This window comes from Rattus rattus, chromosome 2, assembly GCF_011064425.1.
Source record: "Rattus rattus isolate New Zealand chromosome 2, Rrattus_CSIRO_v1, whole genome shotgun sequence".
In the NCBI taxonomy this organism is placed as follows: domain Eukaryota; kingdom Metazoa; phylum Chordata; class Mammalia; order Rodentia; family Muridae; genus Rattus; species Rattus rattus.
Genome location: NC_046155.1, coordinates 5913062 through 5939645, shown reverse-complemented (window position 1 = coordinate 5939645; position 26584 = coordinate 5913062). Strand labels below are relative to the sequence as shown.

Here is a 26584-nt window from a genome sequence, read left to right as displayed (position 1 = left end):
ATCTGCAAGTCCATTATGCATGACCTGCCAGCCTGGCCTATGCTCTGTACATAAGCCAAATACATTCTTTGGTTCCCCCATTGAACTTGGTTGTTGTTGGGACATTAGAGGGACAGGGGCAGATGCTTCTTGATTCCTTTCAACAAGCAGAAAATTCTTGATGTTGCCCCCAAATCTTTACAACTTCTCCATTGTTCAAGGTGGCCCTGGTAGGATTTGTGTTGTTATTGTTGTCCCTTGGTTAGTTTATTTTTGGTTCAGTATACCTCATATGACTTGTTACACAGTGTCTTAGGTGAGTGGTGATCTGAGGCTGGCCTTGTCATTACCATTGGGTAATACTGTGGGAAATGTAAGCAAAATGTAATGTGGTTTTTTCCATCAAGGGATTACATGAGACAACATTTCCTTTAAATGTTTAAATTTCTAGGGATATCAAGTGGCAGAAATTGAGACTCCTCCAGGCTCAGCACTTTTGAACTCAAGGCTGCACTCGGTTCAAAACCTCTCTCTGCTTCTCTACTCAGTTGCTCTGGTCAGTCAATTACAGAAGAATGATAGACTGGGTGCTGACCAAGGGCAGCGAGGCACAGGACCCTTTATCAGGAATGAAAACACAGCGTGTGCTTGCCCCCTTCAGCAGGACTCAAGCTTTTGTCTTGCCGAATGCTTCAGATTGGATCATGTGGTAATTCCTTGGGACCCTGGACCTACTCTACCAGTATTGATTTTAGATTTCTGAGGTAGCTTAAGGAGATGGGGGTTTGTAGAGAAGAAAGCAGTTAGCTTTGGCAGAGAAGAGTGTTTATTTCAAACATCAAGGGCAGATGCCATGGGAAAGGGGTGTCTGTCAAATGGGAAGGGGGTATTTTGGGTTTATATAGGAGGTTTGGGGAATGCACTTGCTAGGTCCACATGCAAGCCTGCAGTTTCTCTCTCCTGGAGTTGTTTGTCCAGAGAAGGTTGTTTGTCTCTAGAAACTGCCTTGTCCTGGCTGTGAGAGTGAGGGCCGGAAAGAGCTGCTGAGTTTGGCAATGGCCAATGAAGGAGAAGGAGTTGGAGTCTCAACACGGGGCCTTGGTCGGGGTCTGGCAAACATTGTTCAAGGTTTAGTTCAACATACCCCAGAGATAAGGAGTGGGCCAGAGAGGATCAGGTTTCCAGATATAGGGCTGGAGTTTGTGGGGGAAGCGTCTTCCTGCTGAACAGGAGCACAGGTCTAGGGGTGAGGCAGTTTTGTAGGCAGAGTCTAGTTCAGAGTCCGTGGAAGAGGAGGGTCCTCTGGTCACTCAGCAGGAGACTCATAACAAGATCGGTTGTGATGGATCATGTCACTGTTGTCATGCTTTCCTGGAGAGACGTTTGAGAAGTAATCAGTAGGGAACCAAAAACAGATGATTTGGTTATAGAGTGAAGCTGAGAGATTGCCCAGGAAGTAGAAGGAGTAGGAGTGGGGTGGGGAGGGAGAGTTGGATAAGCCGGTGAGAGGAAGCGAGGATAGCATCACAGTGACTGGTCCTGCTGTCAAGAGTGTTGCACCAGAGTGAGCCAGTACGAGCAGTAGGAGGCTAGGGAACATTAAAGGGAGGGACCAGGAGGACTAATGTAAAGAATTGTGTCTGCCTGGGAGTCAAAGTCTTTGCAGCCAGTGTCTCCAGTGTCCAAAAGGTCCTTTTTCAGGTATATCAGAATCAAATGGAGCTCTTCTAGGGTAAGACCCATGAAAAGAGATTATGTGGAGTATTCTGTTTGGGTTCAGGCTGAAGTTTGGTAAATAAACTTTTAAAAAACAAGGTAAAACCATAAGGGTGCAGCTAAGGAGCAAAGCCGTGATCAAGGGAAGGCCAGAGTGGGAGGAAACCAAAAGCCCATACATAGGAGACTTGTGGTTGAGTGTTTTGGTCTGGTCCCTGTTGAGCAAAGCCCAGGCCAGGAGGAATTGAGTCAGGCTGTACTGGGCAACAGCTCCCATCCATAAATAATACCTTTGTCCCAGCCTGACCATTCCTCTCCACCTGCAAGACCAATGTGTCCATACTGGAAACAACCCACTGGTCTTCCAGTCAAGCTACAAAAAAAAAAAAAAAGCTCTAACTTCCTAGTGACCACCTGTATACATGTATACGCATATATACATGTCCCCAACCACTCTGTTGCACCTAATCTTCAAGAGTTGTAAAGGTTGGAGCCCTGCAATACTCCAATAGAATGGTCTCAGCCTGTTGAGGTCAAGTGTTGGTTTCTCTGTTTGTTTTCTAATACAAGGTACCTAAACCGGGAACACACTTAGGGTCTTCTGGGCAGAAAGTCCCCCCTCTTTCCTCCACAGGGTCATTCCTCTGTGACCATGGACACCTTCTAAGCTTACCATATAGGTTAAGCCAGTCTGACCTCAGACCTCTGGTCTTTGTGGTTTCTGCCTCTGGGGATAGTGTAGATCAGCTGGACAGAACCTCAGTTCTTGGGACTCTATTGGTGCCCTGTATAGACCCAACTTAACCCCAGTCCTTTGCCTCCTCCGAATCTTCTCCATCCATCTTCCTCTGACCACATCCTCCCAGACTCTCTGATCTCCAGAGAAGCCTTTCACCATTTGATCACTGCACCCCTGTACCCAAATTCTACAGGACAAAGTAACTGCCTGCATCTGACTCAGAGATGTGCTGACCCGACCAAACCCTCCAGGAGCATCTCCCCCCTTCTCCAGATCCCTCCCACGTTTATCTGACTGTGTGGCTCCCTCACGTCTTATGAGTATGAGGCTCCTAACCCTAGGGTTCCTTTCATCTTTCCCTAAACGTGGGGACAGCCAAGTGGGATAAGAGTCTCCACCAGTCCTGCCTACAATTTCTAGTTCAAACCAGAATTTTTAAATGGGCTCTAAAAGCTCCATATTAGTGAGTTTCAGCCTGTCAAACTCATTTAATTATCTATTCGAATATGGCTGCAGTACTCTCTTAACGATGACCCCACACAACTTGAAATCTCAGTTGCGATGTTCTTACAGACCTAGACAACTTTCTCAAACAAAATAACAAAGGGCCCAGGTTTCTAGACCACTAACTTCCCCTCAGACCCCACTCATTTCAAGCCTTCTCATCCCTGTCACCCAGCTCCTGCTTTCAATCTTGGCCAAAGCTGGAACTTAATTCAACTCAGAAGGAGACTGGAGATAGAGGCTACACTGGACCCCAATGCCGGTGTTTCCTCTGGCTCTCCAAGCCTGCTTCCTTTAACTGAGCTAGGATGGTCTTTTTGTTCTTTCGACTTCTTTATGCCTCTGGTCTGCATTTGTTTCTGCCCCTGGATACTCTAGCTCTTATTTCTACTTTTTAGTTATTTGTAAGGCTTTTCAGGTTGTCTGTTCCTATGCTGGGTTGAATAAGAATGGCCCACGTTATTATATTATATATATTATATTCATATATTTGAATTGTTAGTCATTGGGAGTGGCACTATTTGGGAAGGATTAGAACGATTAGAAGGTGTGGCCTAGTTGGAGTAGGTATGGCCTTGTAGGAGGAAGTGTGTCACTTCATCACTGAGGATAGGCTTTAAGGTTTTGAAAGCCCATGTCAAGCCCCATCCCCTTTCTTTCTCTCCCTGCTTCTGGATCAGGATGTAGCTGTCAGTTACTGTTCCAGCATCATACATGCGTCTATGTTCTCTGCCATGATGATAATGGACTAACTCTCTGAAATTGTAAGCAAGCCCCCAATTAAATGCTTTCTTTCCTGAGTTGCCATGGTTATGGTGTCTCTTCTCAGCAATAGAACAGTACTCAAGGCAGTCCCCATCTGCACGTGCAGATATAAAGGTGTCTATAATAAAATCAGCAAACAGGACGCTCGTATGTGGAAAGGATAGAAGGGACTGTCTGTCCATCTAAAATAGCACCACAACCTCAACGTCATAATTTACCATGACTGCTTCAGCTAAATTCTGTTACATGATATAAACTTAACAGGCATTTCTAGAAAGTTACAAGTTAAGTACAATTACATTAATAATATGTACACTGTACTATTGCATTGCTGTCTGTGTATCATTTGGATTCTGCCTTCTTTGATTGTATTGTGTCTTCTACCCTGAGCGACTGGCATGCCCAGAGCTACACTGTGCCTGCTTAAAACAATGAAACCGAACTCGTTAAATGTTCCTAGTTCTTCAAGGAAGGAGCTAGGCAAGGTCATTGGACATTCATTTGCGTATCCAGTCACTCCTCCCTGCTGGCTGTGTGCAATTAGCCCTTAGTTGCATACAAACTGAGTTTTTCTGAATGCATAGGCTAAAAACTAAAAATGGGGAGGAGATCCCCTGATGCAATAATAAAAAGCTATTTTACATACTGAGTAGAGGCCCAAAACACTACCTAACATCTCCCTTTAGAAAAATTTCTTAGAACAAAATTCCACCACAAAAATTTATTTGTTATGTCTGTTACATCTCTACTGCTGTGCTTCATAATATTTTTAAATAGATGAAAGTTAGAAATGACTAATGTAAATATAAAAATGTAAAATGATTAAATATAAAACTATGAAATCCTAATCTTACGAGAGTTGTTTATTGTAAACTGTTAAAGATGGTTATTACATGCAAGATCAGCCATCTTATAAATGATCAAATCCTTTAATGTGCTCAAAATTGTGTTTGTGGCAGTCACGTTAGATGTAATTCAGTTACAGGAGCAAGCTTGGAGGGAGAGACCAATTCCCCATTTTATAGTCTTCTGTATATGTTGTCAAAGTCAAGTCTAAAGCAAGCAAGTCAAAACCAAGTCTATTTAATGTAAGATAGTGACCAAACTCAGAGGTAGCTTTTAAATGGTAATGAAAGGTTAAGTGCTGGAGTAAATGGTGTAAGTTTGCAATACGCTGGTGTGGCAGGGCATTTTGAAGCTCAAGAGTACCCTTACCTTTGGATGGAACACGACCCGTGACAGTAAATCACATGACTCTTTAAAGGATAAGCATGCGTGGGAAATAAGACCTTGCTGGTGTCTGCTGCTCCTGCCTCTGGTCCTGGCCAGTTCCCAATGTGTAGCCTCCTTATCTATGGGAAGATGAATTACTCCTCTTGTGTCACATGACAGTGACATGGATTCCCTTGTCCAGTGAAGGATCTCAGTCTGCACCAACATCCTAAACGTCTAAACAACATGGAGACAAATAGCAATTACTCTGCCCTCAGTATCTCCCAGCCTGACATAAGAGGATGCTGGGAACAGGGTACCTAAGTCTACCACCCAACTGGTACAGGACCTCCATCATATTTCAATTGGCCATGCCCTGAGGGACCAGCCATAGGGCGGGTGTAGTATAGAATAGAGTTTACTTGGGGGCATTGGAAGGGAAGGTGTGAAAGGAGTAGAGGCAGAGAAAGGAGAGAGAGAGAGAGAGCGAGAGAGAGAGAGAGAGAGAGAGAGAGAGAGAGAGAGAGAGAGAGAAGGCTTGCTAGGATGCTAGGAACACCTGGAAAGAGAGGTGGGAAGGGTAAGGGGAGAGAGGGAGAAAGGGGTCTGAGAGAGAAATGGGACAGAGAAAAAGAGGCCAAACAATCCCTTTTATAGCAAGCCAGGCCTACCTTTCAAGTCCTTGTGTGGGCCTTTACATTGACTTAACAGCCTTGATCCTGTCTACCTTGGCTGCAGTTCCAGCATCTGTAGTCAGACCTGATGACATGGGCCTCACAACAACCCTAGGAAGACCACATTCCCTGAAAGATTGAGACCCCTTAGCACCCTCCCAGCCCCTGTGCCATCTAACTCCCTTCTTTCCTGTCCTCTTAGAGTAGGAATGAGGTTTTGTGTGGCTTGTGTCTATTAACTGTGATAAACACTCCCACATCTCTTGATTGCCAGTGAGACCTAGCAGACAACTCCTAAGTTCAGCCACTGGCGCTAGGATATGCATTGGACCCTGTCTTAATTAGGGTGTTAATGCTGTGAAGAGACACCATGACCAAGGCAACTCTTATAAAGACAACATTTAATTGGGCCTAGCTTACAAGTTCAGACGCTAAACCTATTATCATCAAAATGGGAGCATGGCAGCCTCCAGGCAGACAGACATGGGGCTGCAGGAGCTGAGAGTTCCACCATTTGTTCCAAAGACAGCCAGGAGAAGACCGGCTTCCAGGCAGCTAGGGTGAGGGTCTTAAAGGCCACACCCACAATGACACACTTCCTCCAACAAGGCCACATCTTATATTGCCACACCCCGGGCCAACCATATTCAAACTATCACAACCTCCTTGCTGGTTGTCTAATTTTTTGTCTGAAGACCTGCCTGAGATGCCTGAGACCCCCGAAAGAGAGGCAGATAGTACGTGACACACTGTTGGAGGGTGTCAGAAGTGAGGGTCTGCAAACATCACAGCCAGACCAGTTGGATCCCACACTCTGGGTCAGCTTGGAGATGCTCTGTGTCCAGCAAGAGCTGGATCGTACCTCCTGGCTGCTGTACGGGTATGGACTCTGGTGCTTTTTAGGGTGCTACAGAGGTGCACATGAATCTGGAGTTTCCTTGCACAGGCCAGTAAGTGGCTGGTAGCCTAACCTTTCTGTCTCTGTGACCTTGAGAGCGTGGCCTAACCTCTGCCTCCGCTTTCCCAACTTAGTGGACTGATCTCACATGAACAGCTCTGTCCCCAGTGCGTTTGGCTTTCTTTTGAAATTTTTACTTTATTTTATATGTTTGCTTGCCTGTATGCATGTATGTCTGTTGCCACATGTGTGCCTGGTGCCCCGATGGCCCAGAAGAAAAGGGATTCCCTGGAACTGGAGTTACAGACGGTTGTGAGCTGCCATGTGGATTCTAGAAGTCAAGCCTGTGTCCTCTGAAAGAGCAATCACTGCTCTTAACCACTGAGCATCTCTCCAGACCCTTGTACTTGACTTTTGACTTTCAAATGCAAAGTGCGTGCGTGCATGCCTGCCTGTGGGGTGTGTGTGTGTGTGTGTGTGTGTGTGTGTGTGTGTGTGTGTGTTGGATCAAAGGCGGCCCTGAGATACCCTATTCCATTCCAGTAGCCTGCCACTGTCCTGGTGGCTACACCTAGTACAAGTACCTCCAGATTTTATCCCATCAGCCTGTGCTGGATGTCACCTCTGGGCCACATCTCCTGCCTCTGGCCAATGCACATAACACATGAGGGGGCTGATGTCTCCGTGCTATTTTGGGACCCTAAAAACTGCAGCTTCGGCTCCAACCTTAACACACCACAGTGAGTCAGGGGCAGAAGCTGTGTAGACAAGAGATAGCGATTTGATGGGCCAGGTGGAGAATGTCAGCGCCTTGGGTGCAAAGTTGTCCCTGCCTATTTAGCTCCTGCCTTGGGAGCTCAAAGCAGGGGTGACCCAAGAGGATAAGAACCCTGTAAAGAAGGAGAGGTGTGGGCTCTGCATCCAGGCCTGTAGTTGGAACCATTAACCAGTACATAGTAGTCTCTAGGCATTAGCAAGCTCTTACAGCATCAGAGAGATGACAGATACCAGGGCAGCCTGGAAACAGAACAAGACCTGGGATTCAGGGGGTGCTCAATTCCTAAGGAGGGGTGGCTGAAGCCAAGGTCTCCCTGATCTCCTTCCCTTGGGCTGAGGGCCAGCCTGTCATACAAGAGGGGCCTGCATCTCCTCACCGCCAGGGCACAATGCTCTAGACTGTGGCTCCTGTTTGGCCCTCTCCATCTCTGGAATTCCATGAAGTTCATGTGATATCACACCCGTCATTGTGTGATCCTTAGCTTTGTGTAGACTCCACACCCGAGGATGTCATTAATGGACCTCAAATTTTAACACAGACTCATTAAAAGAACCAGACCTGATGTGTCTTAGTGACCATCTGTTGAGTGGTCTGGAAGCATGAAAGCCAATGAGACCCCAACTACATCAGGGGCTCACATGGCCTCTCTGGAGATGGCCCTGCAGGCACCAAAGGGGCTGGGCCTTGGTCCGAGCAGTAAGGAGCTGTGAAATACACAGCTCTGGAAACAGCAGGAGATAGAGGCCAGAGGAGGCTGGGGCTTGAAAGCACTTCCTGACCTTTAAGACAAAGAGACAGGTGAGACATGAGTTAGCAAGGCCCTTGCAGGGCTTGGGAGAAACATTGTTTTTTCTTAGCATGTAACAGGGTGGAGTGGGCAGTTGGGTGTTATTTCAGGCCACTAGGCTGCTATCTCTGCTCAGTCTATGTTCTGATCAACATAGGCTGGGTTCCTTCATGTTCCCTGTGGGCCATGGGAGGGACCAGGCTTACAGTGGCTCCCAAGAATGTCTGGCTGATCCAGCGATGACATCACAACAATGTCTTGTTCCTGAGAAATCTGTACTCCAGAGAAGCTCCTGTGTTCCCAGATTCTGAGGTAGATGAGCCATGATGGATGCCAGCCCGGCCAGTTCTCCTAGACCCTGGGCCTCTCAAGGTCTAGCTTTACCAGGAAGGGTAGGTTGCGGAATCTGGCTTTGAGGTCAAACTTGGTAGAAGTGGTGTTCAAGATGACTGGGGGTCTTTTGTGGGATCTTTATTGCTCTGAGAGCAGAAGGGGAGAAGTGGTCAGGATGGGAGCTGGCTGCAAAAACAGGATGGCCTCTTGGACAACAGGAAGAGCAGGCATGCCTGAGTCTAGAGAACCAACCAGTGCAGGCAATTGGAACACACAGACACAGACACACAGACACACACACACAGACACAGACACACACACACACACACACACAAGCCATAGCGAGTGGAGTGAGCTGTTCCCATGGTGATCTCAGGGAAGGATGCATATGTATTTGGAGATCTCTGGGAAGAGATTTTTATGCATGAAGTCCAGTGGAAAAGAATTTTGAGGTGTCCCACATCCATCTGGGAGGAAGGATGGATCCTGAGGGCCCCTGATCTGACTGTACCCCAGGGTGGCTAAGAGGTCTGAATAGGTAGGAGACATGGGCCCTGGGTAGGCTATGACACTCCAGCAAGGCAGATGATATATGTACTAGTTTGCTTTCTGTTGCTGTGATAAACTCCATGACAAAAAGGAACTCAGGGAGGAAAAGCTTTATTTGGCTTGTTTACACTTCCAGGTTGCTGTCCGTCACTGAAGACGGTCAGGTTTGCACTTCCAGGTCATTGTCCATGACTGAGGGCATTCAGGGTTTACACTTCAGGTCACTGTCAATCACTGAGGGCAGTCAGGGCAGAAACTCAAGCAGTAGCAGAGGCAGGAAGCATGGAGGAAAGCCATTTACTGACTTGCCCCTAGGCTCATGCTTACTTAGCTAGCTTTTTATAAAGCCCAGGCCCATGTGCCAATGGGTGGTTCTGCTCACAGTGGAGTGAGCTCTCACACATGTATTAGCAATCAAGACAATGCACACAGGCCAACCTGACCAAAAGAGCTCCCTAGCCGAGACTCTCAGACAACTCCGGACTACGTCGAGTTGACAGCTAAAGCAAACTAGGAGTAGAGAGATGGTCTGTGCCATGCTTCGGGTTGTCTCAAGCAGACACAGGGTTCTCGGAACCTCGGAGACTCTGGGCTAATGCCCAGTTGGGTAGACACCGGTAAGGCTGGCTCAGGGAGAAGAGGGTGTCCAGAGGCCAAAATTAGACTTAAGGACAGGCTACTTCCCTACCTGCTCTCAGATCTCAAACCGAGGAACTGAAGTTGGGAATCCTGTACTGGAGGCAGACAGACGGCCACACTGGCTCCTAAGCTCCAGCGTGGGTGAGGAAAGGCCCTCGTGGGGGATGCAAAGGAAGAGGAGGACCAGCACCCCAAGCTCCTAGTCTCCTGGCATCCCCGAGTTTAGACTTGCTTGCCAGAGCTTTTGAGATGAAGGCACCATACCACAGGGTGCATCCCAACACAACCTGAGTGGGGTAGGGGAGTGAGTCGCCAATTCTGGGATGCCAGGCGGGTTCTGCTGTCCGTGTCCAGTCTCAGGAACAAGTTTAGTCATGACAGAGACCGAATGTCCCTCCATCTGTGGGCCTGGTCCGAGTCAGGATTACACCCACACAGATGTCAAAGGAGACAAGTATGTCATGAATGTGGGTCTGGAGTGCTGATGAAGTAATAAAATCCTCTTGGGAATTGCTGCTGGACACAACTCCAAACACTGCGGTCGTGTAAGTCAACTGACTGTCTTCAGTGAGGAAGTAGAAAGGTAAGGGGTGAGTCAGTGCGATGATACATGGATGGTGGCAAATCCTTTCGGGGTCAGTGGGCTCCCAAACCCTGGTTCCCAGCCACCCCTGCCTAGATTGGGGTTGGGGTCCCATTCATCTCTGTGCTCCTGACTAGGCAGGAGCTCAGGCACCTGAGGAGGCCTGCAGCCAGGCTGCTTCCTCAGAGAACCCCTGCTAGGTGGGTAGGCTCTGTCCAGGAAGGAGGTTGAGGAGAGAACTGTCCATGTGCGGAAGCCGTGGGCTCTCTCCTCCTAGGTAGAGGTGCATTGGAAGGGGCTTGCTGCCCATGCAGAGAACCTCACTTTGAGATTCAGACCCCAGAGCCACTAGGTTTCCTGAAGTGTTCGGGCGAGGTTTATATCCTCCAGTGGTCTCTCTCCTCTACACATTTCCCTCTGTGCTTGGTTTCTGAGGTGGGTCTTCTAAAGCTTATTTTTAGTGTGTGTGCGTGTGTGTGTGTGTGTGTGTGTGTGTGTGTGTGAGCACATGCATTTGACTCACACACATGTATGATGTATGTGCGCACGTACGTGCATATATGTATGTATGTATGTATATATATGTATGTATGTATGTATGTACGCATATATGTGTGCACGTGACACGATACCACATGCATGCAGGGCCTGCAGAAGCCAAAAGAGGGAGACAGATCCCCTGGAACTAGAGTTACAGATATGGCCCAGTCAGGGTTACAATCTCTGAAGCAGCTGGGATGGCAGGCCTGTGCCAGCTTTGCTCTCTGGCTGTGATGTGGAGGCAGGAGGATGCCTGCTGCCATAGTTCAGCCACCTATTCCTCCGTACCTAACTGAATGTCCAGTTTCAGTGTCATTTATGCCTCACCAAAGGAAGGAGCACGGGACGCCGAGAAAAGTCACCACACACTCTAGCTAGGAGGATGCTAGTGGTAGAGGGACAGTTGCCCACCACCCTGACTAGCCTGTCTCATGCCAGCCCTGTGTCCTCACTGTAGCCATGGAATAGGGGGGATGGGTGGCCGTGGAAGCAGCTGTCATGAGGTGGTCCTGGAGCTCTGCCTAACATGCACCACCCCAGGCCCTCCACGGACACATTGCTCTCCATCTGCCCATTCCCAGAATCCTCCCAGGGGACACATGACTGGGTCATCAGCAAAGATGCCCCTCCAGGGTCTTACCGATGGAGCTCTGATCCCAGGTTTTACCTACATCAGGCAGCTCGCATGGGCTGGGGCTGCAGTTGTGACCCACTTAGACAGTCATGTCCACAAGTCCCCCTTGGGAAGCCTCTCTCACAGCCCCCAGCTCAGCCTCATCCCCCAGTGCCCGCTGGAGCACCAGCCGGAGGGGTTCCTGAAACCTCTGGCCGGGTGTGCTGCCCAAGAAAAAGTAGATGACAGGCTTGGCCGCACTGTGCACACTGGCCATGAAGAAGCTGAAGTGATAGAAGTAGAGGGGTGTGTGCCAGGACAGGTTCTTGGACAGCCAGAAGATGCCGAAGGGCAGGCCGCAGAAGAGGAAGAGCAGGATGACCAGCAGGACCAGCGTGGGGAAGCCCCGGGGCTGGTGCCTCTCTGGACCTCGCTCCACCCGCAGCAGCAGGAGCAGGCTGGTCACACACATGGTGCAGCACAGGGCAGCCAGGAGCACTGCCACCACCAGCCACAGCATCCCACACAGGTGGTAGCTGGGTGCTCCGAAGAACTGGGTGCAGGCGCCGCTCAGCAGCAGGTCCAGTAGCAGGCAGAGCACCCAGATGAACGCACACACGCAGGTGGTCAGGTAGCGTGGGCGGCGGCACAGGTACCCCGAGGGGAAGAGGGTGGCCAGGCACTGCTCCGTGCTGATGGCCGCCAGGAGGCTCAGGCCGACAATGTAGCAAAAGAACCGCAGCATGATCAGGCTGATATGGACGAACTCAGGGAAGTTCAGCTGGTCCTGCAGCAGCTCGGGGATGATGGCCACCATGTGGCAGCAGAGGAAGATGAGGTCGGCGCAGGCCACATCCAAGAGATAGATGGAGAAGGGATTCCTGTAGACGTTCTGGTTGAGCAGCCAGAGGGCCACTCCGTTGCCCAGCAGCCCACCCAGGCTGAGGAGCTCAGTGAGGGACAGGATGGTCAGGTTGAATGCCATGTCTCCCTGGGTGCTGGGAGAATGCGTGTGCACTCTCAGGGACATCGTGGCTGATGTCTGCGGAAGTCTGTGTCGCGTTTCTCCAGACGCCCCTGCAACTGTAACGACACAGGCTCAGGAGCCGAGCCTACCCTTGCCCGCTTCTGAGGACCCAGGCTTGGGAACAGTAGGTGACAGAAATGGTGACAACCCCTGGAGGAGGTGTGCACTTCTCAGTTCTGTCTCAGCACCTTACCTAACCTCCCTCTCCAAGGCGTGAGATAGAAAGGTTTCTGTCAGTTGTCCCAGGGGCTTGCTCATACTGCATGCTCTGTGCTTTCCCTGGATGATCTGGAACATGGGAGACAAAAAGGGGCCCAGACCTGTGGCTCCCTTTGTATAGGAGACATAGGACCTGGAGGGATGACTCTGGAGGTCCCCTTGTGTTTGCCATCTACATAAAAACTCTCAAATCTTCTAGACCTTTCTGGAACATTCCATGAGGGTGTATTGCCAGTGGGCTCTGGACCCTCTAGCTGGCCATGGTACCTTATAGGCAAGGTAGGCCCAACAATCTCTCTCTCTCTCTCTCTCTCTCTCTCTCTCTCTCTCTCTCTCTCTCTCTCTCTCTCTCTCTCCCCTTTGCCCTGTGCCCACAGCCAGACAGTACTCCAACCCTTCAGGGAGGCCACTCATTCGTCCCTTTCCTTCCTTGAAGGGGAAGAGGCAGTTGATTGAAGGTGAAGCTAAGCAGAGTCCTCACCTCTGCCTTCTTTGCCTGAGGCAGTGGCTCATGGATGCTAAAGGGTGGGGCTGGAGAGTCCGTACAATCCTGACTTATCATGGGGGGGGGGACAGTGCCAATGAGGCAGATAAACTCCATATCTCACTAGAGACCCAGACCTCAGAAGGCCAGCATGTCCCTGTCCCGCCCATCAACTGGGATCCCCTGTCTTGTCCCAGCACCTGCAGTCATCTGTTCCATCCTATCACTGCCTTCAGCTTTTCCTTGTGCTTTGCAGAGACAGGACAAGGCCTTTTGCTCTCCAGAGATTGGCTAGAGCCTTCTTCCTGCCTTGGTGCCACTGGTCCTCTGGTCTCCGTTGGGGAGTGGGGATGTCAATCCCTAGGTGGAGATTAAAGGCTCCACTCGTGGCTTTGTGTTCTATCCCAGCTTGCAAGGCACTGAGGGGCAACGGGTAAGGGTATAGGGAGTGCAGTGGGGTGATTGGAGTCTAGCTAGCGGGGCTGGGTTCTCTGAAGTTCCGTCATCCCATGTTAACCAGCCCTAAGCACACATTCCACAGGGGAAAACACTGACCATGGCCCCAGGCATTCCTGCTCTTACTGGTGGGTCAAGCCAGTGTCCCCACGCCTAGGAAGCCTTGGAGGAGTTACCATGGTCAGGGGGAACACTCAGAAGTGAGACCCCTGACACAAGAACCCTCTCAACCACTCACTTCCACACACCCATGCACTGAGCTGCTTCCAGGACCCCAGGGAGACTCTGGCTCTGAAGGAGCGGGTGGTCTTCCCAGCCCTGAGGTTCTGTAAGCTCCCTCCCTCTCCTTTTCCAGCCCGGCCTACTCACTTACCTCTGTACCTGAAGAGGCCTGTCCGTATACCAAGGGCCTCAGTGCCAGTTAGAGATGAGGACTAGGGAGAACACAGTCCTGCATCCCCCAGGGAAGGCCTGGGAAGAAGGGAAGAGGAGAGCACATGGAAAGTGAGGGGGGCAGGGAGAGGAAGAAGAGGGGGAGGGGAGGGAGGAGACGGGCTGAGCATGGGAGCTATAGCCACACCGGGGAATGATGACAATGGCAACAATACAGAGGGGACAGACAGAGCAAGGCTTAGCCAGGCCTGGCCAGTGTCCCTTCCCCAATAGAGCCCTGTGTGGGGGCTGTGTGGGGGTCACCTGCCCAGCTGGAGGTTGGGGTCTCAGGGCTGGGTAGCAGGAAGGAGCTCTGTGGGTGGAAGCAGGGAGAAGGAAGACAACAATGGAGGAGAGATACCCAATTTCCCCTTGGAAAACCAGGAGGCTGGGGTTGGACGTGGGTGTGGCTCTGCCTTCTGTAGAGTGGCATCAGGCATGCCCTGCCCTGGCTCTGCTCTCGTTGGGGACAGTGAGGATTGAGGACCAGTGCTAGGGGAACCGGCTCCTGGATCTCCGTGGAGTAAGACCCATCCTCCTTTCCCGCAGAGGACACAGTAGTACACGGGGGACTGATGGGACAGGAGCCTCACCACAGGTGGGGGGAAGGTGCTGTTTAACTCAGCTTCCCTTCTGGAGTGGCCCAGAGCTGCCTGCAAGCCAGACGGCACAGCCCAAGTCAGAGGATGGAGGATAGGCCAGCTGCTCCTCCCCCACTCGCCCAGCGGCCGCGCCCCCATCACCCAGCAGACATCCAGCTCCTGGGCGGGCCCCAGAGCTCTGACCAGTATCCCGTGGCTGCTCACCGTTCTGCGTCTCCCTGCTCCACCCTGAACCTTGGAGGAACTGGCCAGGAAATTCCTGGCCAGGCGGAGGCTCCAGCTGCTGCCGGAGCTGCTGAGAGAGATGCAGGCGGGCGCTCAGACTCCGCGTCAGCAGGCTCCTCAGTGTCACATGGTGTTGGAGGGGATAGGGCTGGTCAGGAAATAGCCTCTCTAGGGACTTTGTTCGCAAGCTGGGTTCAACTTCGGCTCAGGTATGAATGGCAGGAGACAGCCAGCTCCTTCCTGCAGGCTTCCGGAGCAAGCCTGGGACTCAGAGAAAATCGGGATAGTCAGGGAAGCTCAGACACGCCCAGCAATGACCTCACGGGCTCTCCTGTCTAGACTCAGACTCCCAGGGGCCCTTTAGAGACCACTTCTGTCTACTGATGACACAGAGGGGCCATCATGTGCCAGGCCCTAGAGACCCTCCGTCTCTAATGAGGAGAGCGCGGACGCTGTTGGCCCTGGCAATTCCAGGCAGCAGAGCAGTGGGAGGTCAGGTTGTAGCTGAGGCAGAGGGTGATGGCTGGTGTGTGTACAGTCGCCAGCAGAGAGAGGGACAAGAGACAGTTTCACATGGGTGAACCCTAAGAATTCAGGGCTCTCTGATCATCTTAAAACCACGAGTTGCTGGTCACAGCTGGTGTTTAATACGAAAGAGCATGCACAGGCCCTAGCTTAGGATTTCCAGAAGGGCGGGCCCTAGCAACTCTCTTTTCCACCTGAGTGCTGGGGAGTCCCAAGAGGAACCCAACATTCACCAAGTGCAAATGGTCCTCATGGCAATGACGCCTGTGTCCCTATTGCTTGTGGAGCCGAGCTGGAACATGTTTCTGACAGTGACAGTGTCCCTTAAGAAATCTGGGCTGCAAACCTGAAGTTCTGGCATCTCCCTTCATGACCACAGGGTGACAGTCACACTCAGGAAATCATGGTGTCTGATGACTGTTGGCAGCTGAGTCCTGAGGGTGTCACCTGTTGGGATGTTTCCAGGCTCCGTTGCCACCTGCCTTATCTGCTGCTGGGATTCTATACATCTCTGCAAGGTGCTGCTGGCTTGGCTGGCCACCCTTGAGAGGCTGTGCCAGCAGAGGGCGCTAGAGAGAAGGGTCCCATCCTGTCTAGTGTGGGCACATCTTCTGTTTTGTTTGTATGAAAGTCTCCTTTAGCCCAGATTGGCCTTGAACTCTTGGTGTGGCCAGGAATCTCTGATCCTCCTGACTCCGTCTCCCGAGTGCTGAAATTACAAACCAGGGTTATAGGTCTATGTCCCCACACCTTGCTTATGTGGTTCCGGGGGTGGAACCAGGGCTTTAGTCAGGCTAGGCAAACAGTCTACCACCTGAGCTCCATCGTAGCCTCACCTCGCGTTTTGAACCCTCTCTTTCTTTTGCTTTAGCTTTCGTTGCAGTCCAAACTGCTCAGCAATTCTCCCAGCCTGGTGGTAGCAGTTGGTTCCAGTTTGTGGTCTTTGTAAAATTTGAAAAAGTGCCCCTTGTTTGACATTTGAGAGACACCAGCTACCAGCTGGCTGGCTGCCCTCCTCAGAAGCCCGGGGTGTGACTGTGCGGCCTCAAGGCTTAGAATGAATGCTACCAATGGCAGCTCCTTTGAGTCCCAGGCCCGGGGTGGGAGTGGGGTGGGTGCGTGGAAGATTCTAGAAGCTGCTGCCTCCTGCAGTATGAAGAAGGTAACTTCCTGCAGGCCCTGCTTCTGCACTGTCTTAGGGTTCCCTTTCCCGTTTGTGTTCTTCAGAGACATGCAGCTCTTGCCTCTTGACTATCCCTGTTAGTGTTGGAATTGTCCCAGGAGTCCCACACAAACATGCCATTTGGCTGGATCTGGCAGTGCTATTGGCTTTGACCAGAGTGACAGGATTCTTGGTAACTGTTTCGAGAAATGCTAGCAGCCTGTGGCGTGTGTGGCCTCAGGGCTAGTCATAAAAACAGCCATGATGAACTGTGGGTGAAGCAAAAGTCGTCGAGTGTGGGGGTGTCCTGTGGCAGCGGCGAGTCCTGCAGAGAGCACAGCATGGGCTGACGACTTCTGGGGGCCTGCAACCATCAGTGGCTCCCACTCCCAGTTCTAAGGGAGGATACCAGCCAGAAGCACTGCAGAGACTCAATAGCGATGATGAGGACTTTAGCACCAGGCAGTGTAGGTCAGGGATCCCATCTGAGTGGGGCATGACTCCCAGACGCCTCCAGAAGAGGTCTCCAGCGAGCACCTGGGATGAGGCATTAAAGGGGCTCACCAGGGGAACCCCAGTAAGGAAACCTCAGGAAATCACGAAAGGTAACTTAAAAACCCCAGAAAATGGACCAGAATTTTTTTAAAAAAAATATTAAAATAAAAATAGTATAATTAGAAGATTGATGGTATTGGAGAACTTTATGTAGATTAACTTAGAAAACAAAACCACAAATTACCAAGATGGGATGCCTCTCCTGTGTCTCTTTGAAACAGACTTATTATCCAGCCCTGGAATTTGCTATGTCCTTAAAGTGGGCACTGAACACATAGTGAGGCTCCTGCCTCTGCCTCCCAGGCCTGGTATTTCGGAAATGCTTCACCATGTCTTCCCCCAAGAGACATTCCCTTGTAGTGCTGGGGCTGAACCCTGGCCTTGTGCTTGCTAGACAAGTACTCTCCCACTCAGCTGCACATCTTTCTGCTATGTGTAATGGCCGAAAGGCAGCTCCCAGGGAGGCCAGATACCCAGAGGCTAGACACCCAACACGAGCTGCGTGCAGACGCATGTGACAGGGTTGAGGACATGCTCCAGAGCCGTAAATGAATAAGTGAAGAGCTCTCAACCAAAGAAATTGGTTTTTTTTTTTTTTTTTTTTTTTTTTGATTTATCAAGACAGGGTTTCTCTGGGTAGCCCTCCATCCTGGAACTCACTATAGACCAGGCTGGCCTCAAACTCAGAGATCCACCTGCCTCTACCTCCTGAATGCTGAGATTAAAGGCTTGCACCTTCACCACTCAGATAGAAACTGGGATTCTAACAACACAGATAATTCTCCATCCACAATGTACATATGTAGCTGGTAAGTCCACTGGTCCATAAGGCAGTTAAGAATTGAGTCACCTGGACTGGGGAGATGTCTCTGCCTGTAAATGCTTGCTGTGCAGGCCTGAACCTCATTTGTTGACTGTAACCCCAGCACCAGGGAAGGAGAAGTGCTTGGAGGCAGAGGCGGGTTCTAGGGCTTGATAGCTGGCCACTCCAGCCAATCATTGAGCTCAAAGTTCAATGAGAGGCTGTCTCAAAAGATAAGACGGAGAGCAACTGTGGGAGACATTTAATACTGGCTTTTGTTCACTACACCCCCTATACACATGTACACAGACATGTGTACATACAAGAACGTGAGCACATGTACACAGAAAGAGAAAGGGGGGGTGATTTTAACTTTGCAACTCTCTCTCTCTCACACACACACACACATTATTTATATATATACACCAGAAGAGGGCATCAGATCCCATTACAGATGGGCGTGAGCCACCATGTGGTTGCTGGGAATTGAACTCAGGACCTCTGGAAGTCAGAGCCCTTAACCATTGAGCCACCTCTCCAGCTTCAACTTTGCAACTCTTTAGAAAATAGTTTCCATCCATTTTTAAAAGCAGTAGTGTTCTGATGTCTAAGCTGGTCACACACATTATGAACACAGAAAACTTCAGACCCACATCCTCTAATGCACCTCCATTACTGCTGCCTACTGGCCTCTCTGGGGCTGGCTCTGCAGGTACTGAGAGGTTGGACACTGAGATCAGGGTCAGATTGGCAGGGAGCTAGGCTGTAAAAGATACAACCCTGGAACCAAGAGCTGGGGTTTCGCTGTACTTTTCCAACCTTCAAGATAAGGAGGCAGTTGAGGAACAAACAAGGCCTTCACAAGTCTCAGGAGAAACACAGTTATTCACACAGGCACAGAGTTGGGTGGAGTAGGCAGTGAGAGTGTCATCCAGCCAACACAGGTCCCCAGTGCTGCCTGCAGGCCTTGGGCTGGACCAGGCTTACAGAGGTTCCTGGGAATGCCGGCTGTTGCAGCTATGATGTTATGGTGACGTCTTGTTCCCAAGAATTCTGTGTTGCTAGAACAGCCTCGTGATCCCAGCACATAAGTGGGCAGGCCAGGGTGGATACATCTCCTGGGATCTGAGTCTTCACGGGTCTGGCTTTGCCTGAAGAAAACTGAGAAGGGGCCATTAGCCTCAGGAAAATATAGTGGAAGTGCTACCTCCAAGACTAGCTGGTGGGGAGAAGGGGGTCTTTTGGTGTGGGGTCTAATGGCTCTGGAGCCAGAAGACGAGGTCCAGTCGGGCTAGTGGGAGAGGAGATGTGGTTGGTGTGGGGCAGATGAGGGCATCAAGGCCAGGCTTGGAAGCTGAACTCCTTATCCACCTAAGCTCTGGCTTGGAGGATCCCCCTCTCTGGTTCCAGAATTCTCTGGAAGTAAAAACCAGTAACTATTAGCTTCTGCCTAGGACTCAGTGTTCTGAGCCCCAGGTTAGAGGTTATTATAAGATTTGAGCTTAGCCTGAACAACAGGGATTGGGAGTGTGGAACGGAGAGGTTCAAGGAAGGGAAGGGGGTCGGGCCTGGAGATCACTATAGATACACAACATGGACACAGCTCTGCAAGCCTGGCCTGGTACATTCAGGTCTGTCTCAGATGGGACCGGAGATTGGGATGGGGTCCTTGCAGTCTTTTTAAAGCCCACAGAAAACAGGATGAGATTGCACAAGAAAGATTCAGGGAGCACTGAATCCACCACAGCCAGGAGGGATGTGGTGGGTAGGGAGTGCAGGAATGGAAGGCTGGAAGGCTGTGTGCAGCAGAGGGGTGCTTTGTCTGGGGAGGTGCCTTTGACCTTGAGCCCGGGCTATGGAAGAGGCTTCATGTGAGTGAATGACTGAGTGAGTGAGCATGAATGTGAGCGCGAGTGTGAATGAATGAGCGAGTGTGAGTGAGCAAGCGTGGGTGAGTGAGAGTGTGAATGAGTGAGTGAGTGTGAGTGAGCAATCTAGTGAGTGAGCGAGCATGAGTGAGTGGTGTTCTGAAGCCCTCTGACCTGTGTGGCTAAGCATTCTAGAGTAAGAGGAGGTAGTAGTAGCCAGAAGTGGGGTTTGGGGCATCTGAGTAAGTCTCAGTTCAGGAAGGCAGAGGCTGCCATGCAGGTGGGGGGTGAGTGGGATGTAATATATGGTTCTTTTCTGGGCTTCATCAGTCCTACTGAGGCCTTGGAGCCTTGCTGTTCTCATCTATAAGATGGACATCCACTGCTCTTCAGATATCTCCAAGGACAGCCAAAATCCTGGAGTTCAAGTCTTACACTTAGTGGATGAAGAAGCATGTGCACATCCTGCAGGTTTAGAAACATGTGGAGTATTGTCATATGGCTCCACTTTCTAGAACTTTTAAGAAAGATCTTCTTAAATATGTTTTCCAATTGATGTCAGTGTGCTGTGTTCTATTCTGTAATGTGGTTGCAGCCACACTGGCCTGTGCACGTAGATCAGACCTATTACTGTAGTTGAAGTGGTAATCTCTGGTTCCTTTGGAAACTCAGTTAAGCCAGATGACGTTTTGCTGGAGCAGACACATGAGAGGACGTGTGACGTTTAGAAAGGATATAAACACGACTCCACGGTGGAGGAGGGTCTAGCATTGGTCCACCTTGCATCGAGCTGCTGATCTTCACCTGTCTTGACTTCGTAGAGAGTAACTTGCCAAAGAACTTCTCATGCTGTGCCATTGCTGATTCGAGAGTGGTGGTTGCCGGGTGGACTCGACTGCTGATCTGTGTTGGTGTTTTGCTAGTGGACTGGACTGCTGACAGCAAAGATTGGAATTTCCCCAAAGAACTATTTCCAAACAGGTTTACAACCCCATTTCCTATTAACCTTTCTTTTTCACTACCTCTGGTAGGTGGTGGGCCAGAAAGGAGGTTGGAAGAACCCTTATTAAAGTAGGTTTTGAAAAATCTAAGCCAATGTGTAGTGGCAACTTTCTCCTTAGAAGCCTCCTTGCCTGGGGACTCTGAAAGTCTGAGGCAAAGGTCTGCAGCCCATCTGGACACCTGGAGACAGCAGGTACCAGCTTCTCGAAAGATCTGGAGGTATCTTTAGGGAAAAGGAATTGGAGTCTTGAACTAGGCACATCCTTGGGAGACTTCCAAGTTCTGTCTTCCATCACAGACCTTCACAGTGAACTCTGCCCTCTGCCTTGTTTATGCACTTTCCTGTGGCTGTAATGAAACACCACAGCCAAAAGCAGATAAAGGAAGAAAAGAGAAATCTCATTGGAGAGATGGCTCAGGGGGTAAGAGCACTGGCTGCTAGTTTCAAAGGATCTGCCTTCTTATCTGGCCTGGGAGGGCATCATGAATATATGGTACACAGATATACATCATGAAACACACACACACACACACACACACACACACACACACACACACACACACACACCAGGGGTTGGATCAGGATCTGGGGCAAGGCTGTGAACCTCGCAGACCACCTCCAGTGATGTACCTGCAGCAAGGCTCTACCTCCTAAAGGTCCCACAACTTCCCCAAACAGCAGTGCCAACAGGGGACCAAGTGTTCAAATTCATGAATCTACAGAGGAGGACATTTCTTATTCCAACTACCACCACCAGGAACATTTGTGTCAGGTCAGGGGACAGTGCTTTACCAAGGGGTGACAGACAGGTGGCACTGAGATGACATCTATTTCCATGATCCGAGGGTTGTGAGCTACTCATGTGGATGCTGAGAATTGAACTCAGCCCCGCTGTAAGAGCAGCGTGTGCTTTCCACCGCCGAGCCACCTCCAGCTCATAAATGTGAGCTCGCAACACAGACCATAAACGTCTTTCATCACTTCCTGGCTTTCTTGACTCCACTGCTGATTCCATGAAGACAGATTTGGGCTCACTCTGTGCCACCAGTGACTGTGAGAATATTCCATGTGTCCAGCCAAAGGAGCACTGTGGGAAGGCAGAGGCACCAGACAGTCATTAAACAGCCTGGTGCTGTGAGGAGGTCAGTGCACCTATGGGCCCCAAAGCAATAGGTAACTGGGTCAATTAGTAAAGATTTCTAATTATCTTCTAGTGGATGGTTCAGAGGCTTCTCAGAAGGTTCTGGATAGACTCAGGTTCAATTTTCCACTGGCATGACTGACTGGGCAACTCTCTCTTGAGTGGCCATCTTGGTTTGATCCTTTTGGTCTCTCAGTTCTGCATCCTAGGATGGTCTTTTAGGCAACCATTCTCTCTCAAATCCTCGTTTCAGCTTGCTTTCAGGAGGTGCCTGAGACGGCATCCCCTCCATGGTGGTTTCTGGGGTTGGTAGTGTAGACCCACAAGAGGCTCGGCGTGGTGGGTTTCCTGGTCTAGAAGACCCTTGTCCCCTGTAGATTCAGGGGTGTAGCATTTGTGAAATTCTCTGTGTGGCTTGCCTTGGTTTTCCTTCATCTCCCAGACCTATCTTGTTCCAGCATGCCAAAGAAAATGGATGGCTCAATGGCTGTGACCTCAGATGGCATATGCCTCTAGTCTGCTATAAACAGGAGGTGAGAACTTGTTGCATCTATCTTCATGTGAAACATTCTGGAACCACATCCCAAATGCTGGGGTTGCCTCCCTGTACTTCCGGAAGATCATGTACTGGATATGTTGTGACAGATCTACCTCTAAGATACCAGGAAGTTCCTGATAGAAACAAGTGCCTTTTCAAGTACTTGGCTGTGTTCCTTGAAATGTGGGGGAAATCCCAAGTGACCCATGGCCCCAGGGATGGCTGTTCCCAGAGTTCAGAAGGTAGCACAAAACCTTAGCATGAAGCTGGAATTGTGGCTAGCTTCCCAAAGTGAAAGGATCCCAAGTGTTGGTGCAGGGTGTGGCAATGAGATTCGCCTTCCTTTCCTTAGGGCACTAACACACACAGGAGGAGGTTTTTGCTATTATTGTTTGTTTATTTGTATAGGTGTCTCACCTGCATGCATGTCTGTGTACCCTGTGTCTGCCTGCATACAATATACCCCTGGAGGCTAGAACAGGACATCAGATCCCCTGGGACTAAAGCAACAGATGTTGTGACCCACTATGTATGTGCTGTGACTTGAACCCTGACCTTTGGAAGAGCACCTTTTACAAGTGGCCAAGCACAATTTTAACCATTGAACCATCTCTCCAGCCCCTGATTTTTAATTTTTTTACATTTATTTATTTTTGTGTATGAGTAGGTTTGTGTCTTGGTATGTATCTGGAGATCAGAGGATAATTCTTGGGAGTTGGTTCTCTTTTTCTACTATATGGAACCTAAGTATCAAACTCAGGTGGCCATGCTTGGTGGCAAGGACTTTTACTGGAGTTTTTTCATGTGTAAATATATTTTTAAAAAAATTATATTAAAGTTGCACAGTGTCTTTAACCCACCACTTGAAAGGTAGCGGGGGGGGGGGGTTGGGGATTTAGCTCAGTGGTAGAGCGCTTGCCTAGCAAGCGCAAGGCCCTGGGTTGGGTCCCAGCTCAAAAAAAAAAAAAAAAAAAAAAAAAAAAAAAAGAAAGAAAGAAAGGTAGCAGGGCTGGAGAGATGGCTCAGCGGTTAAGAGCACTGACTGCTCTTCCAGAGGTCCTGAGCTCAAATCCCAGCAACCACATGATGACTCATAACTATCTGTAATGGGATCCTATTCCCTCTTCTGGTGTGCCTGAAGACAGCCACAGTGTGCTCATATCCTAAAGTAGACAAAAATAAAATATAAAGGAAAGGCAGCAGCAGGCGGATCTTTGTGAGTTTGAGGCCAGCCTAGTCTATATACTGAGTTAGTTACAGGACCACCCTGTCTTAAAAACTCATTAATTATGTGTGTATAAGTGAGTAAAGAGGCTAGAATCGCAGGTGATTATGAACCTTACAAAGGTGCAGGGATCGGAATTGGAGTCTTCTACAAGAACAGTGTGTACTCTTAAGCACCATGAACTGCCAAGCCTTCTCTCCAGCCTGCAGGGATTGGATTTGAACTCTCATGTCCCACGGCACCTCTGTAGCTGAGCCTTGGGGCATCTCTATACCCTGTAGTACTGATCTTTCCCTGCCATCCCTTGCTAGAGAAAACACACTCAACATCGTTCAACCCGGGGAGCCACACTGGCACTGTAACAGGTCTCCAGCTTTTAAAGCTGACCCTCTTCCTGCAGAGGACCCCACTGCACTCAGGCTGCTTCCCTGGGCAGCAAGCAAGTCACAGCTGGGTTTGTCATGCATGTGGCCTCATGCTTCTCCTCCCCTGGGCCGCTGTCCATCGCTGCCTAGATATCCGGATGCTGCCGGGAATAACTCCTAGCTCTAACCCTGTATCCCAGATCTTCGTCTCTTCCTCTGCTGTCCCTCCAGAAGCACATGAGACTCAAGATGAGGTAGAGGATTCAGGCCAATGGCCAGTGCACACATCCAGTGTCTGATAAAACTATAAACCTACCAAGAAATCAGAGGAAAGCCCAGCCTATTACACGAGTCTCTGCAACAGTATATTATAAATGAGAATTTCCAGGAAACAGAGGGAGGAAAACATCAGAAAGGATCCGTGGGCCACAGAAGAGGTTGCAGGACCCCAAGCGGAATAGACACACATACAAAAAAACCTGACCCAACCTACAAGTGATTCCACATACAGTTCCCCAAGACCTGCCACAAGAGGGCACCGCCCCTCCACAGCCGGGCAGGACTCAGCTCAGGGACTAGTGGCTGGAAACTAGTGACAACGGCGCCTGGAGCTGGGTGGAGCAGAGCACAGGCCACGAATACGGAAGTAAAGATATCTGACTAAGACTCCCTTAACCTCTGTGCTGGAGGTGGACATAGATGGGTTTGCAGTCTTACCCTCGGCTTCCTGTCTCACTCCACAACCCTCCCCTAAGGACCTCCAAGCCTCACCTGCCCTCTTCTGCTTCCGCCAGAGGCATAGTGTCTGCCTAGGCTAAGCACTTAAGCCTCATCCTAGCAGGAAATCTATGCCGGATTCCTGCCTGCCTCCTCCATCCTGGTTATGGGCTCTGCCTGAGAAGTAAAGAAAAGGCCCTGAGACCAGAAAAGGGCTCAGTTCCTCTCTAGCTTCCTCTTCTTCTACCCTCCTTGTTCCCACAGCTGAGGAGCTGTTCCCCCTGAAGCAAACGTCCCCTAACTTCATCCTGTCTGCGAGGAGAGACTGTGACAGACTCCCCAGGGTCCAGAGTGATGAGAACACAGCTTCCCCCGCTGGACTCAGGACGCTGGCTATTGGTGATTAAAAAGTCACAGTAGGGAGGCGGGGAGATGAATCATCAATTAAGTGTTTACCGTTCTTTACAGAGGACCGGAGTTCAATTCCCAGTACCCACACCAGGCTGCTTACAATTGCGTGCTTCCCTGGTTCCAGGGGCTCCAACATCCTCTTCTGATCTTGGCAGCCACCCATGCACAGTGTGTGCATATCTCTCTCTCTCTCTCTCTCTCTCTCTCTCTCTCTCTCTCTCTCTCTCTCTCTCTCTCACACACACACACACACACACACACACACACACACACACACACACACACACACACACACACACACACAAGAAAATCTTAATTAAAAAAAAGTTACACTAAGGACCTCTGGGCTAGGTGCTTCCATTGTAGGCGACGGCTTCTGTATCCCGCCCTCCTGGTTCTGTGGTGCTTTCTTCTCAAAGTGGAACCTGAAGAGAGAAGCAGATTAGAACCCCGACTCCACCAGCCTTCAAAAATCCAACTGCTGCTATGGCAACAGCCCTTCCTGACCTGTCACCTGACAGCCAGTGAAGAAATCCTGACTCACCAGGGGCTTCAGCTTGGCTCGGTTCCCCACTGCCTGTAGCCTGCTTGAATTGCTGTCTGTCCATCCCTGCTGGTTCTTTTGCCTAGATCCAGTCCTGCCCTTTCACCTGTAGTGGTTGCCACAGCTTCTGTTTTGTTATCAATACAGACTCCTGCACTTTCTACTGTTTTTCCAGTTCTGACTTCTTTGACCCTTGGGAACTCCTTTTTGTCCACCTTGTGGCTCTCACTAACCTAGACACACACATACACACACACACACACACACACACACACACACACACACACACCACACACACACACACCACACCACACACACACCACACACACACACACACACACACACACACACACCACACACACACACAGGAACACATGCGCTATGTGTTGTGTTATGTATATTCTGTTACTTAATATTAGTAATTAAGATTAGAATGAAAGAAACTGTTTGCCTTGGCCAGGTTACCAAGGAAAGCAGGATTGTCTGGTACATTATTGCCACTGAAACAACTATCTATGTCTGTGAAATTATTGTTACTCAATGAACTCTGACACTGTGGAAAAGACACAAATGTGTTCATCTGTTTCTGATAGAGCAGGTAGCCCCTAACTTGGATAGCCAGCCTAGCAGGAGAGAGGTAAACCCATGAGTCAGGCAGAAGACGTGGCTGCATGAGGATGGAGGGCCAGATGAGGGAGAGAGGAGCCCTGGAAGGCCCTCTGGGCAGAGATGCCATCCCACACCAGCACTGCTTCCAGCCCAGGCAGGTTCCCACAGGATAAGGTAAGGGTAAGGATGGCTGGCTCCCAGACTCACAAGAACAAACTTGGTAGACCCATCCAGGTTCCCGCTAGAACCCAGGGCAGGGAGGCAGGCGTGGGTGGAGGAGGATGGCTTCTCATGTGTTTCAGACTTAAGAAGCCCCTCCTTGGTCAGAAGCCACGTCACAGTTCTGCTGCACAGGCCCATCCCCA

The 26584-nt window shown here is 50.1% G+C and overlaps 1 protein-coding gene across 4 annotated transcripts; it reads right to left on the bottom strand.

The window, feature by feature from the left end:
• Window positions 1–11386: 11386 nt before the first annotated feature.
• Window positions 11387–15000, bottom strand: Mrgpre (MAS related GPR family member E). Of its 4 annotated transcripts, XM_032891343.1 has the most exons (4): window positions 14734–15000; window positions 14521–14580; window positions 13869–13966; window positions 11387–12392 (listed from the first exon to the last, which is right to left on the bottom strand). In XM_032891343.1, the coding sequence occupies exon 4, from the start codon at window positions 12337–12339 to the stop codon at window positions 11410–11412; it is 930 nt and encodes a 309-aa protein (XP_032747234.1). In that variant the 5' UTR covers window positions 12340–12392; window positions 13869–13966; window positions 14521–14580; window positions 14734–15000; the 3' UTR covers window positions 11387–11409. The 4 variants fall into 4 exon arrangements, with proteins under 4 accessions (XP_032747234.1, XP_032747233.1, XP_032747236.1 ...); XM_032891342.1 differs by lacking the exon at window positions 14521–14580; XM_032891345.1 differs by lacking the exons at window positions 13869–13966; window positions 14521–14580.
• Between the last annotated feature and the right edge of the window lie 11584 nt (window positions 15001–26584).